The 18,799-nt window shown below is 48.9% G+C and overlaps 1 protein-coding gene and 1 long non-coding RNA gene across 3 annotated transcripts; one reads left to right on the top strand and one right to left on the bottom strand.

Annotated features, from left to right (window-relative positions):
- Positions 1 to 211: 211 nt before the first annotated feature.
- Positions 212 to 1,181, top strand: LOC135575391 (uncharacterized). The gene is made up of 2 exons (XR_010466012.1): positions 212 to 454; positions 608 to 1,181. It is a non-coding gene; the product is annotated as an uncharacterized LOC135575391 (long non-coding RNA).
- A 1,062-nt stretch (positions 1,182 to 2,243) lies between these two features.
- LOC102096394 (C-terminal-binding protein 2) lies at positions 2,244 to 18,005 on the bottom strand. 2 transcript variants are annotated; one of them, XM_065029338.1, is made up of 9 exons: positions 13,127 to 18,005; positions 12,388 to 12,542; positions 12,161 to 12,305; positions 9,419 to 9,625; positions 8,589 to 8,803; positions 7,685 to 7,815; positions 7,395 to 7,522; positions 6,721 to 6,841; positions 2,244 to 5,713 (listed from the first exon to the last, which is right to left on the bottom strand). In XM_065029338.1, the coding sequence occupies exons 1-9, from the start codon at positions 13,707 to 13,709 to the stop codon at positions 5,542 to 5,544; spliced, it is 1,857 nt and encodes a 618-aa protein (XP_064885410.1). In that variant the 5' UTR covers positions 13,710 to 18,005; the 3' UTR covers positions 2,244 to 5,541. The 2 variants fall into 2 exon arrangements, with proteins under 2 accessions (XP_064885410.1, XP_064885411.1); XM_065029339.1 differs by lacking the exon at positions 12,388 to 12,542 and having other exon boundaries at positions 13,127 to 13,230.
- Positions 18,006 to 18,799: the final 794 nt, after the last annotated feature.

The following is an 18,799-nucleotide window of genomic DNA, read 5'->3' as shown; positions in this document are numbered from 1 at the left end:
GCCCGCAGTGCCCCCCCCCCGATCCCGGCATGCACCTCGCCCGTAGTCACCCCCCCCCCAATCCCGGCATGCAGCTCGCCCGCAGTGCCCCCCCCCCCCATCCCGGCATGCACCTCGCCCGCAGTGCCCCCCCCCCCGATCCCGGCATGCACCTCACCCGCAACTCCCCCCCCATCCCGGCATGCACCTCGCCCGCAGCGCCCGCCCCCCCCCCCCATCCCGGCATGCAGCTCGCCCGCAGCCCGCCGGTCCTGTGCCCCACCAGGCCCCGGCACAGGCCCCGGGCTCGCGGCTGCCGCGCGAAGGAGCCGGGGCGGTCGCGCAGCTCAGCGGGCGCCGGGGGGCCCGGGCCCAGCCCCGGTCAGCGCGGAGCAGCCGCGGCCTGTTGTCCTCAGCGCCACGCTCGCAGTCCGAACTTGTCCCGGAAAAGAGGCGGTTTAAGCGAAACCTCGCGGTAACCACGCACAAGAACCAGCTCAGCAGCCTGGGGCGCCGGTCCGGGTGCCGTCCCGAGTGTCCCGGGCTGGCCTCGGGAAGCACCGCGGCCGCAGCCCGCAGCCGCGCTCCTGAAAACGCGGCTGTAGATACAAAATCTTTGTGTTACTAGGACGCGGCTGTCGCAGTTGGCTGATACATTTGAACGGCGGTCAGCGAGATTCTCTAGACCGTTTCAATACAGTCGGACAGCAAAAAAATACTTGAGAATCCTGCACTGTGAGAGAAACGACGTGCAACCTGGCAGCATTCTGGCGGCGCGGAACGCAGCACCGCGAGGCGGCAAAGGGCAGCAGGCGCCGTGCCCCGCCGAGCGGGAGCGCCCGCGCGCTGCTCCCGGCGCGGGGAGTCACGCCCGACCCGCCGCCGGCACCAGCAGAGGCGAGGTGCCTGCTTTCACCTCCCTTCCTTCTCAGGGGTTGTCCCAGGTGGCTTTAAGTAGGTGATAGTGTTTCGTCCTGGTCCCTGCCTGGTCGTAGCGATGCGGTTTACTGTCCTGGGAGATGGGCAAAGCGATGCCCGGTGCAGGGCTGCGCAGCGTGCCTGTCCTCAGAAGCGTATTTCATCCCTTCGCCCCATTGCCTGTGCTCTTTAACGTGTGATTTTAGCCCTGATGTGGCACACAGATAAAATACTGAACAGATTCTGAGACACATTATTATATCAATAAAAGGTTCCAGACAGTTTTTTGGATGTGTGGTCTATATTTTGGTATTTCAAACAACTACGTATAATAGAACGTAAGAACAAACAGGGACATCCGAACTCTGCTCTAACCTGTGCTGTACAGCGTCTGTGGGTTTCTATTTACTACAAGCCACCAGCTTTACTAGCCAACTGCCCCTCTTTTTTTTGTATTTGAAAAACTTACAGGAGCCACTGCATACATGAGACAGGACCGAGGGGCAGCAGAGCCGTGACACCCCGTGTCTGAGCGACGGGGAGACCCAAGATCAGTACTGCATCCTTTGAAGACCAGGCTTTGCCCTCAATGTCTTAAGTTCCTTCACTGAAACGGTGAGATCATCAGCTACACGTCAGAAATAAGACCACCACATAAAAGATCCCCTTCCCAGTCCACCAGCTCCGAGACTGAAATTGCCGTGACGGAGCAGACCAGCGTTTCCCATGTCCCATCTGCTGAGCGCGGTGCTGGATATTGCAGAGGTGCACAGCACCAGCCAGACAAACAGCGATACAATCCACCAAGAACAGGAAGGGATTTCGTGACCTTCATTGATGATTGACACAGGGAGCACAGGCCGTAAACCAGAAATTAACTTTCATTTATGAAACACCTAACCACCTTTCTACGCTAATTTTGCTGCACCAACTTCTATGAGTGTTGGGGGCTGATTTTCTGTATGTATTTCACGTACCATTTTACTGTAAAACGCTGAAGACAGCTACTGCTGTTTACACAGGTATATTTAAACTACACACAGGCTGCAAAACAAGCTACCACGATGTGAGAAGTCACGTAAGTGAGCACCAGGCTACATCCGAAGCTGTCCCTTACCACTCACACGCTGCTTCTCCAGCCTGCCACCTTCACAGCCTTGCTGGGTGGTCGGTGCTCCAAATCCAGACATCATTTGCCAGAGTGGCAGATCCAGGGACGGTGTGGAAGATCCAGCTTCTCTAGCTTGAGAAAAGCAGGACTGAATCAGACGCTCACCTGTGCAGGTTTTCAGCCCTCCCCTTCAATACTGCATCTAAGGGCACCCCTTCCACAAACAGCAGCCATGTTCGTTGGAGAACTTTATTAAAATATATCCAAGAAGTAATCAAACATTTTCTAATGAGTCAGGATAGATCTGAAGTGAGAAAAACATCTGTACAGAGGACAGTGCTGTAAGTTTTTGTTTACATGCTTTATTTCAATGTTTCACAGTTTAGTCATTGTCTACAAAAATATATTTCTGAAACTCTGAGTCCTCTATAAAAAAGCTGGTCAGCAGCAGTGACCCTGACAAACAGAATGTACCTTGGGACAGTGCGAGCACCTCCTGTGCGCAGATCAGTGCGGCCAGGGCACTCCTGCCTCGCCCTGGGAGACTTCTGCTCTTTGGGATTAAAGCTCTGCGCTAGTTCTGAAGGAAGAGCCCTTCCGCTTCTGGACCCTGCACTGAGCTTGGGGTGCTGAGCGGCAAGGCTGCGTACCAGAGGAGAGAGCGCTGGCGGAGGACTGGGCGCTCGGGGCGGAGACCACCGGGTACGTCAGTGCTGGGAAGTTCTTTGAGCTATCTGTTCAGGACTGCCTGTGTCTGGTGGTAACAGGTTCAGCCTGTAAGCAGAGGTACGAATTGCATACAAGCACAGTAATCCTATAAGCACAAAGAGAGTCACGATAAGGGTTCTGTTCATTTTTACCTCAACATTTTCTGCTGTGGCTGTAATCAAGGGGAGGATGGCGATCATATCCAATCGCAAGCCAACATAGTGTTGGACAGAACAGAGCCACTATCAATGCTGTCAGCTTCAACTCCCTGGTACCCGTAACCAGAAATATTTCTTACAACATCAGTTATTTAATTCCTACACTTAATAGCTACCAGTATATCTAGGCACCAAAAATAAGAATTGAGAAACTCACGTGTCCCCCAAATGAGATCTTTCCACTCTTCCTCTGCTCAGTTATTTGACTGGTCTATAGAGATATTTGCAGCAAAGAAGGAAAAAAAATGCTGCCTCTTAAAAAATAAATCTCTCTTGCATTGTGCTCTAGAAGAGACAAGGTCCATGTACTGTGATCCTCTGTACTCACAAAGCTCATAACCAGAAGCCCCTTGCCACAAAATAATCGCAGTCCTGCACCTCTGAGCAGGGCAGGAATTTGCAGCAGCAAATAAGGAAAGAGCAGTTATTGAAAGACTGCTTCCCAGTGCGGTAACGGAAGACGAGCTCAGTCCACCAAAACTTCTCCCTATCTGCCTGTCCAAAGAACAGCTTTCTGAGCTCCTAGATAGTAAAAATTTGATTTCATAGAGATTGGAGAACTCAAGAAAGTGCTGCTGGTTCTTTTAGGTACAGCTGCAATCAAAGTGCTTCTGAGCTCTAGGCTTTTGTTCAGAAAAAACTCCTTCTGTAACTTGTGCCTACCACCAGTCCCGGTCTGATCTGCTAAACCTGAGCAGCCAAGGAGGTATATGAAGTTTAAGTAGAATCAGCATCATCCATGAAAACACAGAAGCCAAAAACCTTCGCTGAGACAAATATCTTATAAAAAAACCCCACTCAACACCAGAGAACTAATGTCGTCACACTAATGCTAAAAAGTTAAAGTGTAAAAATCTGTAAGGAAACACCTGAAGTTTACTTCTTGCCTATTTTCCTTTCTTGAATTGCTGGGGAGTATTAGGGAGGCGGGGGGTCGAGGAGAAAGGAATCAATCACTTTACTGTATCAGTAGTAAACCATTACGTGAAGGCAGTATTGGAGAAAAATGTAAAAGCAGGAAAAAATCTGCAAACGCGGTGACTCGGAAAGCTTTCCTCAGCCCCGCAGCTGTGAACAGCCTCAGCGGGGATTTCGTCCACGCCTCACGGTGCGTTTCCAGCCTGTTCCCAGCTGTCCAGCCTCCAGTCACAGGCACAGCCCAGGCAGAGCCACAGAGTGCCTCCCACGCAGCACCTCCTTGTACACACCCGCACAACAGGAGCACATCGATCAGAAATTGTAACACCTTGTGCACAGAAAGAAAACAAACTAAAGTGTAACAATGAAATTAAAGGAAGACACTTGGAATTAAGGAAAATAATCTCCTGTGGAACTTGTTTTGCTGAAGACTCCATACCCCTTAAAGCAGCAATTCATATTCAATCATTTGGGAAATGGTAACAGACTTGAGAGCAACAATCCTGTCTTGGCTCCAGGTCACAAGCTGAGAGCGTTCTTTCTCCTTCAGTACCACAAAGCTTATTTGTGTACCAAAAAGTCTTGCCCTGCCCGCTACTGGCGATGCAGTATACGCTAGCAGAGCCAAAGCAGAGTAATTTGGTCAACTGTTAAAAGCCGCCTTCTCCATCAGCGCAGAGAAATGTCGCTAACGCTGGTACGTTACCTCTAGTTAATGCAGTTATGCCAAAAGCAACAAAAAAAATCTGTAGCACAAAGCTTAGAATTTTAACATGACAGATACCCCGTGGATAAACACCGCCGTCAGACTGTGAGGAACGCGTGTGAGGAATCGGCAGCTGCAGCTGCAAGGTATTGCTACTTGCTGTCTCCCAGCGCAAGTTTATCCTGCTTGCGCATTCTCTTGCCTTCTCCAAATCGCACAGACTCCAGGGTGAACTATTTTGAGGCCTCACAAACACAGTGGCCACCAGAACACATTTGATGACATTTTAATCTCTTTCAAATAATTTATCAGGCTGGCTTGGAGACTGTTAGACTGTTACTTTTAACTTCAGGCCTAGTAATGCATAGACAAAACCTCGTATGGTCAAGAACTCGCAATGCCAGCGCTATGTCTGTTCTCATAGGAAACCTTAATTGAAACAAGCGAAGTACTGCACAGAGCTGAGCCTAGACTGCATTCTACCAAGGGCATAATAAAGACAATATTCACGACTTCTCCAATTCACTAATATTTTTCTAATATTCCCCATGGCTACGCTTAGAGAGGTTCAGCCAAATTAAATTCAAGCTACAAGTCACAACTGAAAAGTGTGCACTCAGGTCTGGTGTTAGGGACACCAAGAGCCACCGCTGATCAGGCAGCTCCACTTCTGTTTTCAAGTGCACAAGGACAGTCTCCCGTCACAGACAACCAAGGCAGATATATGGGAAAAATCATTGGTTAAACCAAGGATCTCCGAGGGGACGCAAGGTCACTGCTGCCCTGCCCCAGACAAGGAGAAAGATTCATCGAGAGATTAAAACTAAAGGGTTACAAAATAAAGGCAAGAGCTAAAGTTTGCCAGTAATGAAATGCATTCTCCTGTCCTTTATAAACAGGAACCAGTCTATGCAGGCTGCTAAAGAAGGTCCTAGGAGGAGATGCCCTCCTTTTTTCTGCTGCCAGAGGAGAGGAAGATGCCGCTACTGGTCAGCAGGAATCTCTCTGTCTGCATCCAGTTTGCTCGTCTCTCCAGGGGAAGGCGTACGCGGCGCAGAGTGAGACACCGAAGGGATCCCGTGAGCTACAATCCCTTCCACTACTGGTGGTTCTGGTAGCCCAGGGGTGGCTACTCCCACTACTCCTGGAGGAAACCTAAAACCAAGAGAAACATGGAAATTACAAGCTTGTCCAACAGTTATGCAAGGGGAAAGGAGCCGTGCCCTCAGGCACCTGCTGAATACAAATCTCTCTTTCTGACAGAAATGCTCTGATATGGAACACAGGAAGAGTCTCCAGAGCTGAAGAGCAGCAGCTATATCCTGATACCAAATGACACCAGTTCTCAGACAGGCAGGCAGTCTCAGGTCACACACTGAAAACAGATACCAAGTTTATCTCCAGTGAAAACCGCCAGAGGCACTGTAGGAAGGTATCGTGAAGGGCTGGAAATTCCCTTCACCAGCCTCTCCGACAGAAAAGCTAAGGAGCTGAACTCATAAAGCAGCCAGGCCTAAGATGAAAAATCGGAGAGCGATACTCATGAAATGCTAATGAACCACTTCCACTACATCCGTTCTGCCTCACTGTGCCTTCTCCATAAATGTAACTGAACCTCCGCAGATCCCTCCGAGAAGGGAAGAGAATAAATTTCCTGCTTTCCAGATGGGAGAAAAACAGAGTGGAAGCAACCTGCCCACAGTCACGTGGCACATCTGAAACAGACAAAACCACCTGAAATACACCCTGTTTAGGCCACTGCCCAAATCCATTGCTCAATATCTCTTTAGAGTCCACATTCGGGCTACAGATACGAACTGTACTTTGTTTATACAGCCATAATGATATGCACAACTTCTAAATGTTAAGATCCAGACCTCTTTTCAGTCACACAGCAGGCTTTCTTACATCTTGGGCAGGTCTTGCAAAGATTTGGAAAAATTAACCAGTATGCAGCTGGAACTAAATATCACCAAATAAATATTAAATCCTAGTACAGCTTCAGAAGTGCTGTGGTCAAGTTTCTGGAAAAAGCTCATGTAAGGAGGTTACAGGAACAGAAACGTGCCTGCCTGCAGGTACAAGCAGCTCTCAGACCCAAAGGGATGTTGGCCTGATTCGGCAGAAGACAGGCCGCAACCTGGTCAACCTACGTATCTCACCTGTAAGCTGCAGCTCCGTTGAGTTCTGGGTGGACAGCTGAAGGATCAATACTGGACCACTGAGCTGCTAACAGTAAGTACTCCTTATTAACACAGTTCCTCAGTGCGTCAGGTATGTGACCTGCAAGAGAGCCAAAAATGACAAAGAAACAGGACATAAGTAGGAAGGGCTTGTTCCCTGAAGCATTTGCAAAGGAATGTAGAAAGGAAAAGCGCAACATTTTTCCATCTACCTCCACAGAATAACACGTGCAGGGGAGACTCCTCTGAACACCTGGTCTCTGGAGAAGACAAGAAACTGATCCTTCCTTCCCACTTCTGTGATCTGGTGGGAATTATTTACCACAAGCTGCAATTGCCCAGCCTCACCTTCCCCAAGAGACAATATGTCCTACTCCAGAAAAAAACGGTCTAGAGTGTAACTGTCAAAGGAATTATTGTGAAGGATTTGGAAGATGTACTGGGTACGAGGCTTTCCCAGGGAGGGAAAGTGCCACTCCAGCATTAATTCAAGATTCTCAGAAGGCAAAGAGACAATTCTCAACTTACGCTCCAGTTCCAGAAACCAGTAACAGAGTCCAAGTGTTCAGAACAATCAGCACAATTCTTGCACTGAACTAACGAAAGAATAGTAATTCAGCAGCAGCTGCAGAGCACACAGTCTTCCTCATTACCTGTAATAGCTCTGCGGATCTCTTTAGCTGCATCTTCTCTGGATTCAATGGAAGCCTGTTCACTGTACCAGGCAGTGTGAGGGGTGCAGATCACATTGGGTGCGTCTTTTAAGGGCCCCTGAGCAAAGCTGTGGAGGGGAAAAAAAGGAAAGAAAAGAAATACCTTACTCTCCAGAAGTGATACTTCCATCTGTCCTCTGGGGTACCAATGTAACTCAGTTTAAAAAAAGAAGAATCATGCAGTGTAGGTGCGTCACAGGACAGCAGCAGGCATGCAGGGGCACCGTTACCTGAAGGGCTCAGACTCGTGCACATCCAGTGCTGTTCCTCTGATTCTCCCCTCTTTCAAGGCTTGCGCTAAGGCTTTCTCGTCTACCAGCCCTCCCCGGGCTGTGTTCACTAAGAAGCAGCCCTGGCGCATCTGGAAGAAGAAAAATATTAAGTGGGTTGAGAATGAGACTTTTCACAGAAGCTAAGCGAATTTGGGAAGTCTACTGGAAATGAGCAGGAGCCTGCAGTGATTAGATGAGGCCTGGACGAATTAGGAGTGCTCTCACTGCAAAGCTAACCACAGGGGAAATGCCTGCAAGCAATGCTTGAGAAATTGCTTTAAAAATGAACAAACAAAACCACAAGACAACAAGGGCAAAAGTGGAACTCTCAAGTTCTGCACTCCATATTCATCCTACTACGTTAAAAAAGAAAGAGGAAATGATTCAAGTATCCAGCTACACAAAACTGGACTACAACGTCCAGATGTCTCTCATGAAAGCACTGAAAAGCATTCATAGACTAGTGGAGTAGAGCCCGAGACTGACTTTGCAGTGGGCTGGGGCAGAGAGGATTTGGCAGAGCTACGTAAAGAAACTCACAGAGTCCCTGTCACTCCACATCTGGCTCTAACCAGGAAAGTCAATTACGCATTGTAATTTGAAATTATTGGATCACATAAACCATTATTTATAAATGAAATTACTTGGCAAAAAGAGCCAATCCTATTCTTCTCTTAACATGAAATTCTATACAGCACAAAGCACAGGCACCCGGATCCACACGCCCCAGCCTCCAAAGGCAGCAGGAGGCACGCGGCAGAGGCAGCAGGATTCACACGCTCTCAGCCTCTGTGAAAGCAGCAGTTTCTGTTTGCATTCATTTCCACAGTGCTCTGTGGGGGAAATCAAGCTCCTGCTGCACCTGTTTAATAGTGAAGTCATTGATGAGGTGATGGTTATGTTCATTCAGGCTGCAGTGCAATGTGATGCAATCGCTGTGCATTAGTAGATCCTGCAGGGTTCCTACTCGCTGTAAACCCAAGGATCGCTCCACTCCATCCGGCAGATAGGGATCATAGAAAATCACGTTGAAGCCAAAGGACTTGGCTCGCAGAGCCACTGCCTGTCCAACTCGGCCTTCACAAAAGAAAACCCACAATCATCAAGGAAAGGTAAAACAAACTTTAAAGACAAGATACTGGGGTAGACTGGGAGCCTACACTGGAGTTTACTGCCAGGGCCTGAGGTACTGCAGCCCTGGAAACCCCTGGGATTGCCATAGGGATCCAGAGGCGGTTCCTCAGCGCTGATCCCACGTGGTTAATTCTAGTCCTTCCCCATGCAGTAGCCAGAGCTTGGCCTAGAAGGGGCTCTGTTTTTCAAAGCAAATCTGGACCCTGAGCAAGCAGCAGTAATTATCTCACTACAAGACCTTGGCGAAGGAATTGGTAGCTTTCAGGTGGCTTTGTTACGGATACAGCCTAGCACACAGGGAAACTGTCACCAAGACAAGCTGCCTGAACGTTTCAATTCTTCTAGCCATTTGAATATGAAAAAAAATCCCCAATCCCATGACATACACCCATATCTTGAAGATATCCAGCATCACAGAACAGGACACTAGCATTCCTTATATGCCAGTGTATTCCAGAATTAATAGCTGTAAAATTATCACTTTTTTCAGTCTGTGACTCTTAGGTTCCCAAAAACTTCCACAGTTCACTTTTCAATCTAACTATTCCCATCACTTACCGAGTCCAATGATGCCCAAAGTCTCCCCACGGATACGCACAGCGCCTCCAGCCACCTCTCGAATCTGTTCCACGCTTGAGGCTCGATTCCCTTCCCGCATGGCCTGATGGAGCCAAGTAACACGTCGATAGAGGTTCAAGATGTGGCAGAGGGTGGAGTCCGCAGTCTCCTCTACTGAGGAGGAAGGGATGTTGCAAACTGCAATGCCTACAAAGCCACAGAGGTCATACAGGACTTTTAGCATTGCAACACTAAACCAACATAGAGATCTTCAGGCCTAAGTGCTGAAAGACAATTCAGTGCTCCAGAACTACTGCCAAGAAACATGGGATTCATTTCAGAAGCTCATTCTACAGAAACACAGATGAGACCAGCCAGCTTTTTAACCCCAAGGAAATACTGTTCCTTCCTTATAGATTTCCATTTGACTGACACACCAGGAAAAACTAACCAACCAACAAACCCACCAAACCCCAAGAAACCCCAATTCAAACCAAACAAAAAAAAAACCCAAAACAGGCTGACATGAGAAAACTAGGTCATACAAGTGATGCAATAAACTGTCTGCTTTAGAGCATCCGCATGCAAAATGATGCACTCGTTCCAGAGATACCCCTGCCAGAGGATGGGCCGACTCTAGAAGAATTAAGACGGATGGTTGAGCTCTTTCGTGCCTCACACTCCAGGTGTTCACTGCAAGCACCAGCTTCCCCAGGAGCAACAATAAGCAACTAACTCATTAAATGCAGAGAGATGCCACAGGAGCCTCTCTAAATCCATGTCAAGTTACACTTAAGAACAACAACAGATAACACTCCCACTCTAGAATAACACACAACCACAAGGGACCATAAAGCCCATGACTAGAACCACCAGGTAAATTACTCATGCAAACAGAGTTAAAGTCCTGGCAGCACAAATTACTGTCAGAAAAGGGAAGATGGAACACTGTAGCAAAACTTGGTCGCTCCTGAGCAATCTATTAAAGAAAAAGAAGGACGGGTGTGGGAGGGGGCTGGCAGCGTATCACTTCTCACTGCTGCTATCCTTCATTCAACAGACCAGCCAAGAAACAAAAATAACTAGAGGAAAAAAAGGGTCTCTGCCCAAATGTAACCCTTGCTACTTGCCAGACGAAGGAAACTCTTCCTCCTCAAAAGCCCATCACCTATCTAAAAAACTAGGAATAAAATCCAGGCAATGACTGAAAGCACACAAAGTTCAGCAATGCACCACGCGCTTGTAAACCGACCACAGAGGACACATTCGACTGAACTCAGACCACACTCTCCGAGAGAACCAGGAGAGCAATGGCCGCACACAACGCGAGATATCTGACTCCTTTTCGCTATCAAATCCTTTGCAATTGTGCCATAATGCCACACAGACCACTCGGAGGACGGGAGACAGGGAAACTCATTTCTTTTAATCTCACTGGATGCCATCTCATCCGTCCTCAGATGCCACATACATTCATCTCCTGCACAACTAGACACAAATTCCTGTTCACATGCGATATTATGCCTAAATGTAAGAAAATGCAAACACACACAACAGCCCTTTGGTCTGATTTGAAGATCCAGAACACACAGTAAACAGTATCTTACCTCAGAAAGAATTACAGGGCCTGGCTAAGCATGAAAATAATCATTAATTGTCCATGAAAAAGCAAATCTGGCTATGCTTACAGGTCATCATACTATCGCTCCAAAGCAAAAACGCCAAGCAGCAGTCTGATAGTGAAAGAATCTTGACCCACTTCTCCTCGAGCTAATGAGTGTGGAGTGGAGGGAAAGAGAAAGCTTTGAGTGTGAATGAATCTGATATGGATGGTGAATTTAAGTAGAAAACTCTAAGAGTAGATTAGGTCCCAAACTCAGCCCAAAATTGTAATGGCTAGATGAGAGATGAAGAGCTTGCCGGGAACTCTTGAGACTACTCCCTTGCATCATTCAGATAAGACTCTTTAGATCAAATTCAAGCACTAGACAAATACGCACTTTTCATTTGTTTGCAGTTCATCTGTCCTTACAGATCTAGAAACTGTAATGGCTATTTCAATTTTATATGTAAATGCTTGTGTTTGATTTAAGCTTAATCTGATCTGCATTACATTAAGCAAAATTTCAAACCACTGACACAAACCTGAAAAAGAAGGGGAAGGGCACGGAGGTGATCCACCTCATCTAGGGGACTACAAGGTCCCAAAGTCTCACAGCCATATGTTTAATAAATTGCAGCTTTTTGTCACCTGATCCAGAGACTCTTTACCTGTCTGGGGCTTTAAAGGGATCAATAATAAAGTTGAATCAGAACCTTCCTGCATATAAAAAATTAACCAGAAAACTCACTTATCAAGCATTTACAGTGAGTTTATCCGGCATCAGCACTTGGAGGCTGCTTTCAGACATCAGACTGTGCTCAATTCCTTCCCCACACACAACTCAAAGCTGCCTGACCAGAAGTTATCTTGACACCATATTCAAGTTTCTGAATCCCAAATAGTAGCAAAGACACCAACATCCACAGCAGAGCAATCTGAGAATGGAGAATCAGTCTTTCAAGCCACCCACCAGCTCCAATACCGGTCAGCTTCCTAAAGATGCCTGATACTATGGAGCTCCCAATCTTTTTACATAAAAAGGTTTTAAATGCACTTGGCTACAAAGCAGAAAAACACGTGCAGTGTTCCACTTCATATTCAGTTCTGATCACAGCAGAGCCCTAATGGTGTCATCATACCTAATTCTGCGGCGGATTTGATGTCAACATTGTCATAGCCACTGCCAATACGCACAATGACCCTGAGGGCTTTGAATTTCTCCAGATCCTGACGAGAAAGGGTAATGGTGTGATACATCAGAGCTCCCACCGCCTCGTTCAGCACCTACAGCAAGAGACAGCCCAAATCAATCACACTGTAAGAGGCAAAGCTCTATGTTTGAATGCTTGCACATTTTCTTGCCCACCTTTTCATGGATTTCCTGAGTTGACTGAGCATCACAAAATGCCACTGTAGCAACATCCTTCAAGATGGGCATCTCCACAGTGCAGTCCCGTCCATCCAGGAGCGCGACCAGGGGCCGCGCTGGCATCGGGCCGTTCACAATGGGCGGCCGTATGCCTATTAAGAAAGTCAGCAGGAGCGACCACATCAAAGACAATAATTCTGGAACCCTCATTTGCTGGCCCAACAAGTCATTAGTTCTGTTAGGGTTCTACAGTATTTAGGAAAGGATCAGTCAAAGCAAAAGAAATAAATAGGAAACAAACGCAGGGAAATGAAGCTAGGAAAAATAAAAGCCTCTGCCACCAGCATCTCGTTTTATTGACAATGAGACAACAGAGGTGACTCGGAAGCGTGCCGCTTTACTCTAGGCTGCTGAAGCCTGTTGTAAACCCGCTAACCTGCCCCCATCTCGGCATGCCAGGGCACGGACTGCTTCCTCCGTAACCGAGCAGAGCCGGTGAGCTCACCGGGCGCCAGCCGGGCGTCCCCCGGGCTCTGGCTCGCAGCTCCGACCGGCCGCGGCACCGGCGCCCCGGCAGCAGCAGCGCTGGGCCGGGCCTCCCCGGCGGCCGGGCCCGGAGCCGCGGGGCCGCCCCGCTCGGCTCGGCTCGGCAGGGCCGGGTCCCGCCGGGCACGGGCGCGCTGCCGGGCCTGGCTCGAGGCGGCGCCGCTGCCGAGGGGCGCGCGCCCCGCCTCACCTTCGCAGATCCGGTCCAGCCGCTGCCGCTTCACTTTGTGCCGGTCCATGGGCCGCTGCCGAGGGACGCACCACCCGCCGCCGGCTCCGGGAGGAAGCGGAAAAGCCAGGCGGCGGCCCCGCCGCCACCGAGGCGCCGCTGCTTCCGCTTCCGGGGCGCGCCCGCGCCGCGGCACACAGCGTCCTGAGCGCTGCCGGGCCTGTGGACGGCGCCGCGGCTGCCGCGCGTGGGCGGCTCGCGGGCTGCGAGGGACAAGAGGCTCGAGCGGCGCCGAGAAGCGGCGTCTCCCGCCCTCGGGCCCCTGGGCCTCGCTCCGCGCGTGGAACAGGATCTCCCGCTGCCCGCGAGCGGCTCCCGCCGCACGAGCGGGTCCGGGTCCGCGCACCGGGGGCGGCGGGGCCCGGGCCGGCTCTGGGACCGGGCCGGCGGGTCGTGGTCTCCGAGCTGCAGGTGCCCGGCACGCTGGGACAAGGCAGCAGGGACATGGAGGAGGTGAGTTTTCTGTCAGGCGAATAGCACGGCGGCTCGAGAGGCTCTTCTGGGCTGCGGGATCCCAGCGCGCGCAGCTCTCGCTGAAGAGCATCTGGCGCTTCGCTCGGCCGTGCGGCCGGTGCCTGTACCTCTCCTGTCTCTGTTACATTCTTGGACGCAGAGGGCCTAGGAGGGCTTCATACAGTTACATAATGCTCTTCTCCGTTTTGTTGTTTATTCTTCATATTTGATTATATCTTGGTTTTGGCCATCGTAGCAGGAAGTTCTGTGGAACTCCAAAGATCTCCCTCCCAAATAGTCTGCGCAAAGCTAGTAAATTTTTTCATGTAAAGCTAGGATTGTTTTCTCCCCTTAGGAACTGATGTAGCTAAAGAGACTCACGGGCTTCCTGACTCCCAGCTTGTTTTAGCCAGGGGACTGTACTGGTGTCTCAGCTGTAGGTGCTGGCGTGGATGAACAGTGATTGTGCCCACACTGAGAACATTCTTGCTCTTGGGATAAACCATGTACTTTTGTCTGCCCAGAATCTCCAAATACCAGCCACTCGACATTATGCATTTCTCCTCCGCTTACCAGGAACTGTGTGAACCTCAGGGCCATTGTCCAGTGCACCATCAGGACTTCAAAGTAGAGCTGCTGAAGTTCTGCACCAAGTGCAAGTCATGGACCACAAGGCAAAGGAAGCAGGGACAGATCACGCGCTTCAGGAAACTGGGGGCACCAAAGCAACATCTGGAGTAGAAGCTGCTCAAAAGAGTTGTGTCTTCCAGCACAACGTTCAGCTCCCCGCAGACAGCTGGACTGTGACAGTGAAAAAAAGAGAAAGGGCACCTGCCTTGCTCTGCTGAGACTGCGAGGACAAATTAGGAGGTCTGTTTAAAAAGGCTTGACCCTCCGCAAGACACTGGCTGAGCGTGAAGCCAGAAATAAGAGCCCCGGAGCCACCTCAGGAAAGAACAGGCTTTTTTCACTGAAGACTAAAGCAGCTTTTAGGCTGTCTTGCCTCAAGACTGCGAGGCAGCGTATGTCATTGCTTGAGCTCTCGCCATGGCTTTTTCAATACTAAACATCGCTGTGGATTTTGTTGTTAGTTGTGACTTCTGACTGGTAAAACAGAGAGTTGGAACAAACCAAAGTGTTTGAGCAGTGGACCTTCCTCCCTGTGGCACTTCAGTGTTAAGTGAAGAATGCAGGATGCCTAAAATGATGATTTCTAAGCCCATCACAAGCCAGGATCAGGTACGCCCAGCAAATAAGTCTTTATTCTTCCATAAAGATCAACAATGAAAACTGGAGAAGGGTAACTCCTCTGTCACACCTGCTAAGTCCTTATTGACATGTCAGCCATGGTTTTCCCAAGCTGCAGCTGTTAAACTAGAACTACAGTTTTGTTTTTGAGTACTGGCTCAGTGTAACAGAATTGCTGGTATCTCCACTTAGAGTCTGGGTGGGGATGACAAAGCTGAAAATCGGACATGTTTCTATGGCGCCAGCCAACAGATGAGGTGAGCAAACAGCTCTCCGTAAGGGCAGGCTACTCCAAGCTTCCCTTTTGGATGTTTTTATGGCCTCCTGTGGAGCTGTTTTCAGAGACAGACCAGGGCGAGGATGAACTCTGTCCTGCTGCCTTCTGCCACTCCAACGGTTTGGCAGGGGTTCTGAGGTGGTATATAATACGGAAGAAAATTATCAAAGTGAAGGAATACTAATGCTAATTGAGAGTTAATCATCATACCCGATGAACTTGTACGTTCTGCTTTACAGCTAAGTTACCTGTCACCACAGAGCTCCTGACAATTAAAAAAGTCATGGGGGTGATGACCATGGAGTTAAAAAAGGAAATACTGCTTTTCTGTTAGATTTCTATTGGGTGCCAGATTAAAACGAACTGCAACATACCAGCCAGGTGTGTTTTACCTTTCTCCTGCCCTATGAAGCAATACTTTTGAAGACTATGGTTCTCAGAAGATGTGTCTGTATTCATCTATCAGCTCTTATGTAACAAAACCCACCTGAGAGCAAGAGACCCTGAAGATCGCGCTCTCTAGGAAAAGAGCATCACCTTTTCTGCACGTCCTCTGGAGACGGTATAAATAAACACAGCATTGTCCCTCAACACCGCTCGGTGCGTGCTTGTCCGTAGAGGCTGTGGTGACAGAGGGTGCTGAGTGTGCACCCCGGGGCTCAGTCCCGCGCTCCTGGGCACAGCGGGGGACGGGGCCCGCGCTCAGCCCTGCTGCAGTGCCAGAGACGCGGCCACCGCCTGGGACAGCTGCCTGCTTTTCTAACACATCCTGCTCCCAGCGAAGGGGGATTAGGCTAGAAGTGGCACAAACAGAAAGTGAAGAGCCCTGCGTAGTATCTGGTGTTCCTGAGCCTTCTTAGGGCTACGTGAGGGTATTTTATTTCACCCCGGGGCATTAGGTGGGCTGCAGAGTCCAGCACGGCAGCCCCCGTGCGTGCTCACGGAAAAGTGCTGCTGCTGTGCTCCTGTGCCCTCTGGCTGTCCTGCCTGCCCAGGATTAGCTAGAACATCTACCTTTTTATTACAAGTCACCTAGATCGTTGGGGTAAAAGAAGTGCATAAGCATACCTGCGATGGTGCCTCAGCTTGACACAGCCTCCCTTCAGCGTAGGTTAATTAAAATAAAAATCCCAGCAACACCACAGTGTCTATATACTGTTACTAAAAAAAAAAATGGACAGCTTTACCCATTGGTTTGCATGCAAAATCTCACGGGAAGCCTTACCTTCTCCTCTCTTAGCCAAACAGCCTTTGTGTTCTGGAACACTCTGCATACGGCACACGGAGTCTCCCTTTATTCTGACACTGAGTGACCTTCACTTCTGTATAAAAACTTAAAACTCCTCTGAGTACAGTGAGGTATTCTGGACAGCCAACCCAACTTGATGATTGCTCTTAAGGCAAGCAATTTTTTTGATGCTTTAAAATAACAGGAGGGAAAGGAGGGTTTTTTTTAAGGACAGACAAATTGGAAATCCCGGAAACCTTGTTGCCAGGGGCAGAACTAGCAGAGAAAGCCTTGTCCATCTGGACGCAGCAGCTCTCTGCTGTGGTCCAAAGTCCTGCCATGTGGGAGCGGCTCGTACCTGGCTCTTTCCTGGTAGTCTCTAAAGCACCTAATGCTGTTGATAAGGTGTAAAGTAAACAGCCTCTGTGCTGCTGCCCGCCATGTGCCCATCTCTTTTACAAGCAAAGAGGAGAAAATGTTCAGGAGTGATTAAAATAAAAACCAGCAAGCAGCTGGAGCCTGCTGCCCCAGGTTCTGTGTAAAGGCCATGAGGGTGGCAGCTGATCCTCGCTGCCGAGGAGCCTGGAGTGCTCAGTCTCACAGCCTGAACGCGTGGAAACTCGGTCCCTTCACTGCGGAAAGCGGCTGTAAGGCTGCTACCGAATCAAGGGAAAATAACCTTATACATGTTGTGTAAGCTCTCCTACCTGTTTAAGTACCTTGCCAGCCTACAGGAACAGTAAAATCTTGTTTCCAGGTCCATTGTTTTTTTGTCTGTTATGTTCAGTGTAGCACACGGGTGTGTGTTGCCACTGCCAGCTCCACTGGCCTGCATGTGAATTTACTTCAGACGAGGAGAGAGCAAGTAGCTGCTCTGGCCATATGCCTCGTGGATATTCCTGGGCCAGAACAATGGGCTCACAGTGAATTACTTAAATGTCTTTGGATAAAAAAGTAGTGTAATGCATTATTAAAGCTACTTACTTTTTCTATGTTCTTGTCTCTGAAAATATTTAGAATTCAAGTAGTAGAGTAGTGCTGTTCTAAGGAGCGACTCCTTATCTTGAAGAAATATTTTGCTTTTCCTTTTACAAATACTTTTTCTTCTGAGCTGCTCATGACTTGGATTGCTTCTGAATCTGTCATCCAAGCATGTGCACACTAACCATTGCCTGGACTAGTTGGTGGGCAGGGACTTAGAGTTTCTAATAAAAAACCTGTGTGCCAGGCAGTACCACCACCCACACGAGAGCAAGTCAGCTGTGGCTTTTTCTACGAGTTTGGATACAGACTCCAACGCATCTCGGGATAACCCATTCTAGCACTGCACCAACTTCTTAGTAAAAATGTTTTTCATAGTATCCAGCCTGAGCAACCCAAGCTAGAAATTGTGGCCATCATCACTTCTTGCATCACCTGCCGTTGCCAACATGAGTTTGGGTTTGTCACCTTTGCAACTCACCTTGAAGTAGCTATGAAACGCCTCTTTGCAAGCAAACAAGCCCAGCTCTGTTACCCTCCTTGTAGGTCACATGCAGATTATCCTGTAGGTCATCTTGGTAGCCCTCCACTGGATCCTCTAGGGCGCTTCCACATCCCGCTCGAACTCCAGGGCAGGGAGCTGCACACAGCAGTTCAGATGTGGCCATGCCAGTGCTAAGTAGACAGGAATAACTTCATTCAGCCTCTGGCCATGTTCTTCCTAGTACAGCACGGTGCCTGGGCCGCCCTGCTCAGGATCAGAGCTTGCTGGTGTCCACGGCAACTTCCAGGCCCTTTCAGTGGGGCTGCTCTGCAGCCAGAACAGGCATAAGGGCTCACTGTCCTGTCACAGAACTCCAGCTCCCTCCTAAACTTCACCAGGTGGCTGTTGACCCAGTCCTCTCATTGCTGAAAGTCCCTCTGGACTGGAGTTCTGTTGTTTGGCATGTCAATCGCTCACCCTAAATTGTTATAATAAAAAAACTACTAGTTCCTTTTTCTTGTAGGATGATGTACAGACTGTTATTCTCACCAAATATACAGTCTATCCATTAAGGTATATGACTTTGTACCTGTCCAGACAGACACCTAAATGTCTCTGATCTTCCTGCTGTGAGCCACACAGAGGCTAAAATACAAGAGCAGCTTTGAATGCTTTATTGATAGGGACAAAATAATGAAACTGTCTGAGCCAGAAGTGGCCAAATACCACACGTATTGAAGCAGAAAACTACGTGTAGCTGCTGTGGATGTAAAACCCCTGAGCCTTCTTTGGCAATGAGCAGTGAGAGCTATTTAGGGCACTAGCAGTCGTGCTAGGAAATGAAAGAGGTTTTTATTTGGTTTTCTGTGAATACAGACATTAACTTCTGCTGGGCTGTTTGCATTAGGTTAATATTTCTGTAGTTTACAGGTGTTAATATGAACTGTGTCTGCTGTCTGTCTC

Source organism: Columba livia, chromosome 14 (assembly GCF_036013475.1).
Source record: "Columba livia isolate bColLiv1 breed racing homer chromosome 14, bColLiv1.pat.W.v2, whole genome shotgun sequence".
Classification (NCBI taxonomy): domain Eukaryota; kingdom Metazoa; phylum Chordata; class Aves; order Columbiformes; family Columbidae; genus Columba; species Columba livia.
The sequence above is the reverse complement of the archived record's forward strand: the minus strand, read 5'-3'. Positions and strand labels throughout refer to the sequence as shown.

Coding starts and splice junctions, on each gene's coding strand:
- LOC102096394 (XM_065029338.1), bottom strand. CDS start 13,709: ATGCTCTTCAGCGAGAGCTGCGCGCGCTGGGATCCCGCAGCCCAGAAG. Junction 9,626..12,160: donor CAAATCCGCCGCAGAATTAG/GTATGATGACAC, acceptor GTGGCTTTGTAG/GCATTGCAGTTTGCAACATC. Junction 7,523..7,684: donor CACGAGTCTGAGCCCTTCAG/GTAACGGTGCCC, acceptor TCCCCTCCACAG/CTTTGCTCAGGGGCCCTTAA.